The sequence below is a fragment of the Bos indicus x Bos taurus genome, chromosome 7 (assembly GCF_003369695.1).
Source record: "Bos indicus x Bos taurus breed Angus x Brahman F1 hybrid chromosome 7, Bos_hybrid_MaternalHap_v2.0, whole genome shotgun sequence".
NCBI lineage: Eukaryota > Metazoa > Chordata > Mammalia > Artiodactyla > Bovidae > Bos > Bos indicus x Bos taurus.
This window is the reverse complement of record NC_040082.1, coordinates 96,096,253-96,102,483: the sequence shown is the minus strand read 5'-3', so window position 1 is coordinate 96,102,483 and position 6,231 is coordinate 96,096,253. Positions and strand designations below refer to the sequence as shown.

Here is a 6,231-nt window from a genome sequence, read left to right as displayed (position 1 = left end):
CTGGTTTGATATTCTCTTTTGGCCACACCATGAGGCATGAGAGATCCTAGTTCCCCGACCAGATGACCAGGGATCGAACCCACAGCCCCTGCAGTGGAAAGAGTGGAGTTTTAACCACTGGACCACCAGGGAAGTCCCATCATACCTATATTCTTAAAAGCAGCCAAACTGTTAAAAAAAAAAAATGTTAAAAGTTGCCAGATGGTCACCAGTGATGCACCAGTGTGATCAGTGAGTGAAAGAAAAAAAAAAAAAAACTGGCAATGGGGTTTCCCTGGCAATCCAGTGATTAAGACTTTACCTTCCAGTTCAGGAGGGCAGGTTTGATCCCTGGTCGGGTCGGGCAGCTAAGATCTCACATACCTCCTGGCCAAAACCCAACAACAGAGAAGCAACACTTGTAACAAATTCAATAAAGACTTTAAAAATGGTCCACATCAAAAAATGTCTTAAAAAAACACTGACAATATTCACTTGAGGCCAGTCTTCAGTGTCATGATAGAATTTGCGGTTGTTTGGATCCTGGTGTTTGGATCAACTGAAACAGCTTTGGATTGGGTCTCCTCGCCTGGCTTCCCAAAGGGCTCACCCTACCATGATCCCTGCCCTCATCCCTCCCACCCCACCCTCCACCCCCAACCCCCCTTCACCCCCACCCTCAGGCTGGGCTTGTGCGTGCACGCATGCCAAGTCCCTTCAGTCGTGTCCAACTCTTTGCGACTCTGTGCACTGTAGCACCCGCCAGGCTCCTCTGTCCATGGGATTCTCTAGGCAAGACTATTGGAGTGAGTTGCCATGCCCTCCTCCAGGGGATCTTCCAGACCCAGGGATCAAACTTGCCATCTCTTAAGTCCCCTGCCTTGGCAGGCAGGTTCTTTACCACTAGCATCACCTAGGAAGCCCCGGACTTGTGCTTACCTGCCCCTATTCACAAAGCTCGTGTCCTCAGACAAGGGAACCCAGCTGGGATGGGCCTCCAGGCTCACCCTCCACCTCGCCTCCTCTGCCTCTTCTAGACACACAGAGCAATTAAAGCATCAAATGTCAAAGATCCCGTTTATTCCGGCAACCCGGAAAGAAAAAGTGTAAATTAAAAAAAGAAAAAAAGAAACAGATCCATGCACTCAACTCCTTGGGTTGGGAAGAAGGGATGTGGGGAGAGGAGAAGAGGGTCTGGGTGGGATGCAAAAAGGGAAGGGAAGGAGGGAAGAGAGAGAGAGACAGATAAGCAGAGAGAGAGAAAGAGACCTGGAGAGTCAGATCAAATGAAAGAGAGGCATCAGGAAAAAAAAAGATGTATCAAAATCAGATCATAAAGAAGAGACAATACAGAGAAAACGCACCAATAGAAATACAGAGGCACAGAATGAAAGCTGGGCGCAAAGGTGGAGAGAGAAAAAACAGTACTGGGAGGAAGAGAGGGAGGGAAAGAGAGGGCAGGACAGAGACATAAACTTGGAGGGACACAGCGGAGTGGAAAGGGCCCCCGTGGCCCTCATGTGGCAGCGCAGGCGACGGCAGCCCCTAGGGGTCCCCGGCGGTGCTGATGACATGGAAGAGGGTGACGTTGTAGAGCACCTGGTGGCCGTTGTTCCAGGTGTAGAGGGCCCGCTCCCGGGGGTTGTAATCCAGCATGGAGATGTGGGAATACTGGTTGTGGAAGGGCACGTCCGTGTACTCATAGCTGGACGTGTTGGTGAAGTAGGCGAAGTAGACCTTGGCCCCGGCCAGGTGGGAGTTGGTCACATAGAGCACGCCGCAGATCATGAAGGCCTCGCCGGCACTGCGCTTGGGGTAGCCAGTGTCCCACGAGCGCACGACCTCCAGGGTGTGCGGGTCCAGCCGGCTGACCACGATATTGCCCGCATTCTGGTTGGTGGTGTACACGGCCCAGAGCCCGCTCTCGTCCACCATGAAGTCCATGTCCGAGAAGCCACCCCAGGAGTAGGGGAAGGTGTTGTTGTAGCCGGCCCCGGGGAGGCTCCGCTGCACCAGCACGGAGCGAGAGCGGAAGTGGTACTTGACCACCACATTGCTCTGGTACTTGTTGTAGAACAGGGAGCCGTTGTACACCACGTGGCCGGTGCCGGCCCACGGCTGGGGCAGCAGGTGCTGGATAAAGTTCTGACCCTTGATGAAGTCTCCCAGAGTGCGGAACTCCAGGACGCGCCGGCCCTTGTAATAGCCATCCATGTACCAGACCTGCGAGAGAGCTGTTGGTCACTGCTGGGCCACTGCTGACCAGGGGTCCCAACAGTCACACATCAATCACATAGTCATTAGGGGTCAACAGTCACTTAGTGGTCATTACTCAATCACAGGACGTCTGGTGACCCTTCGTGACCAGGCAACATCCCAGTGACTGGGGTCACTGGGCCAGTGCCATTGGTCTTAGACACTCGGAGAACAGGGCTTGATCCCCAAGAATCAGGGGAAACTGCAGTCCCTGGAGACTCGCCGGGCCTAGGAATTGACTGGTCACTGGATATGGGACAGTTAGCAGTCATGAGACTGTCCTGGGGTGGCAAGAGGTCACCTGAACCCACTGCTTTGGGTAATCCCAGTAACGATAGGTGACTGCCATGTCACCATCATCCTCTCCGTCAACATCACTCACTGTCCCATGGTAATTAGCAATTACGAGTGCTCTTACTAGTGCTGGTTATTGGGTTAAATATCTTAAAAACTGTAAGGCTGACATTATTATAACCATTTTGAAGATAAGGGAACTCAGGCTCAGCGACATTAAGGAACCTGCCCGAGATTCCCTAGCTAAGAACTGGTGGAAGTGCGATACAAATCCAAGTCTGATTCCCAAACCTAAGCTCTTTTTGTTCGTTTTGCTGGTGGTGGTGGTGGTGGTTTTTTGGTTTCAGCCATGCTGTGTGGCTTGCTGGATCTTAGTTCCCTGACCAGGGGTCAAAATTGGGCCCCGGCAGTGAAATCACCAAGTCCTAACCACTGGGCAGCCAGGGAATTCCCCTCAAACCCAGGCTCTTAACCCCTTGGTTAAATCACCATGATGCCTCAGGAGGTCAATGATCACAGTGGAGAAGTGGCTATTATGGACTTCCCAGATGGCTTAGTGGTAAAGAATGCCAATGCAGGAAACACGGATTCGATCCTTGGGTGGGGAAGATCCCCTGGAGAACAAAATGACAACCTACTCCAGTATTCTTGCCTGGAAAATCTCATGGAAAGAGGAGCCTGGTGGGCCACAGTCCATGGGACTGCAAAAGAATCAGACATAACTAATTGAACGATCTATGACGGTGGCTGCCCAGTGACCAATATCTGTCACTAGGATAGTCACTGAGCAGTTAATGGATGGTTCCTGTGGGCCAGAGGTGACAGGCAATTGTGACCATGGGGGTCACTGGAAGTTCAAAGGTCATCAAGTGGTGCTCATAGATCCTAGTCCTTGGGAAGGCACTGGTCACTGGTGGTTATTCTGAGATCAGTGCTCACTGGGAGCTGGTCAGTGGTACTAGAAACCATTAGTCTCTATACAGTCACTGGACATCAGCTGACTTGCAGATTCACAGAGTTGGAAAGTTCTTGGTCACTTGGTGGTCACTAGACAGACAGTCAGGGGCAGGTCAAGGGCCCTGGAGACCCTAGGACAAGATAATCATTGATGTGGAGTCACTGGGCACCTATGGAGCACCACGGGCTATGTCTCCCTGCCCCCGAGTTCTGACCCCCGGCGTGAGCACACTCACCCGGCTGTCCGCGCTGGGGGCCATCGTGTCCGTCATCCAGGAGCCAAAGCGGGACCCCATGGCCCGAATGGTGATGGGGTTACTGACCCCCGTCAGCTTCCCACAGCCTGGGAGGCAGCAACAGGGGGAATGAGGGTGGAGGATGGGAAGAGTCCGAGGGACACAGGGCAAGGCTGAGGGGGTGTGATCAAACTGAAGCGCTGGGACCAGGGGTGAGGGAAGATCCAGAGATCTGGTCCCAAGGTGGAGTTAGCTTGGGGGTGAGGAGGGGTAGGATCAGGGCCATTTCCCGTTTTGGGGGTCTATTTTTGGCCTTGGGTAGGAAAGTCAAGGATCAACGTTTGAAAGTTAGAGGTCAAAACTGTGCTCTGAACACGCAGAGGGTATTGGGGTTGGAGGTGGAGGTCAGGGGTCAAGGTCAAACATCAAGGCATACCCAGCTTTTGGGCGCAGGCATGGAGCCGGGCCTCCAGGGCCATCACCCGCTGCTGCAGGTCCTCGTAGCCGTAGGCGCCCATCTCTTCCTGGATGGTGGCAAGGCTGCCGGACAGATTCCTCACCTCCTCTCGCAGGCGCACGATGGTCCGTGTGTCCGCCTTGTACTGCTCCAGGACTGAGCTCAGCGGCAACAGCTCTGTCATCCTGTCCTTCAGCTCCTGCCCCCAAGAGGGAACCTGTGCTGATCCCGACCCCTAACCAGTGACCCAGACCTGGCTCCAACCTTCAACCCACAACTTCACTCATTTGGGGGGGGTATTATTTTTATGGGAGTATAATCACTTTACCATGTAGTGTTGGTGTCTGCTGTACAACAAAGTGAATCAGTCAAATGTATACACATATCCCCTCCCTCTTGAGCCTCCCTCCTACCCAACCCCAATTGCTGTTGTTCAGTTGCTCAGTCATGTCCTACTCTCTGCAACCCCATGGACTGCAGTATGCCAGGCTTCCCTGTCCTTCACTATCTCCTGGAGTTTGCTCATGTCCACATAGTTGGTGCCAGCAATCCCACCCCTTATCTTTGATGCACACCTGACTCTTGACATTCAGCCCAATTAGGACCGCAGATCCCAGTCAACCCTCTGTCCTTCCGGGAAGTAATGGGCACCAATCCCAGTTCTTCCTTTGACCTCTGACCTGAACCCTGAAGGACACACCTGGAAGCTCTTGGCCGAGAGGGACCCGTCGGCTGCCCGGAGCCGCGCATCCAGGCTCCGCATGAGGGTCTCCATGCTGCGCACATACTGGAGGTCCCGGTACGTCCGCAACTCAAGAACCTCCATGGACTGGGAGACGTTCTGAACCTAGGAAGCGGGAGGGTTAGGGCGAGCCCAACTCCTGTCCCCATCCCCGGGGATGCCGCAGACAAGACCTGGTGGGGCCAGAGGCTAAACACCCAACCAACCTTCTCCTCCCGACCTTACCAGCAACCTCCCAAAGCACGCCCAATCTATCCATCTGGTCTGGCCACCACCACCTCCCACCTCTCCCTGCCTCCCTGCTCTCCTCGCCTCCACCCTCATTCACAGCAGTCAAGTTTCCACACAGCAGCCAGAGGGAATTTTTCTTTTTTCTTTTCTTTTGTCCATACTGAGAAGCATGTGGGATCTTAGTTCCCCAGCCAGGGGGCAAATGCATGCCCCCTACAGTGGGAGCGCACAGTCTTAACCTCTGGACCCTTGGGAGAGTCTGGAGAGGGAGTTTTTCAAAAGGAAGATTGAGTCACCTTCTCCTGCAGACCCTGCGAGCTGGTTCTGCCCCTTGGCCTGCCTCCTCTCCATGTTCATCTACTCCAACGACCAGCCCAACTTCACTCTCATAGGCTCAAAGCTCCTTCCCTTCTCAGGGCCTTTGTTGTTGTTCAGTTGCTAAGTCGTGTCTGAGTCTTTGCGACCCCATGAACTGTAGCACCCCAGGCTCCTCTATCCTCCGACATCTCCAGAGTTTGCTCAAACTCATGTCCATTGAGTCGGTCATGCCATCCAATCATCTCATCCTCTGTCACCCCCTTCTCCTCCTGCCTTCAATCTTTTCCAGCATCAAGGTCTTTTCCTGTGAGTTGGCTCTTTGTATCAGGTGGCCAAAGTATTAGAGCTTCAGCTTCAGCATCATTTCTTCCAATGAATATTCAGGACTGATTTCCTTTACGATTGACTGTTTTGATCTCCTTGCAGTCCAAGAGACTCTCAAGAGTCTTCTCCAACACCACAGTTCAAAAGCATCAATTCTTTGGCACTCAGCTTTCTTTATAGTCCAACTCTTACATCTGTCCACGACTGCTGGGCCTTTGCACTTGCTGATCCCTCTATCTGGAGCGCTCTTCCTCTCGTCTTCCCACAGCTGGCTCCTCTTCACCCTTCATGTCTCAGCTCCAGCATCACCTCCTCAGAGTGGCCTTCCCCAATCACCCTCCCTCAAGGGGCCACTCACCCTCTCTCCCTTATGGGGTTATTTTTTTCCAGTTGTGAATACTACCTGGAACATTCTTATTCATCTGCCTCCTTCAGGT

The 6,231-nt window shown here is 53.1% G+C and overlaps 1 protein-coding gene across 2 annotated transcripts in view; it reads right to left on the bottom strand.

Annotated features, from left to right (window-relative positions):
• Nucleotides 1-1,037: 1,037 nt before the first annotated feature.
• OLFM2 (olfactomedin 2) overlaps nt 1,038-6,231 on the bottom strand; it is a 75,508-nt gene continuing 70,314 nt past the window's right edge. For both annotated transcript variants that reach the window (XM_027547800.1, XM_027547799.1), the window contains exons 3-6: nt 4,880-5,026; nt 4,159-4,378; nt 3,723-3,829; nt 1,038-2,202 (exon numbers count right to left, since the gene is read on the bottom strand). In XM_027547800.1, the coding sequence (XP_027403601.1) occupies nt 1,525-2,202; nt 3,723-3,829; nt 4,159-4,378; nt 4,880-5,026 (1,152 nt within the window). In that variant the 3' untranslated portion in view covers nt 1,038-1,524. The remainder of the gene's footprint in view (nt 2,203-3,722; nt 3,830-4,158; nt 4,379-4,879; nt 5,027-6,231) is intronic.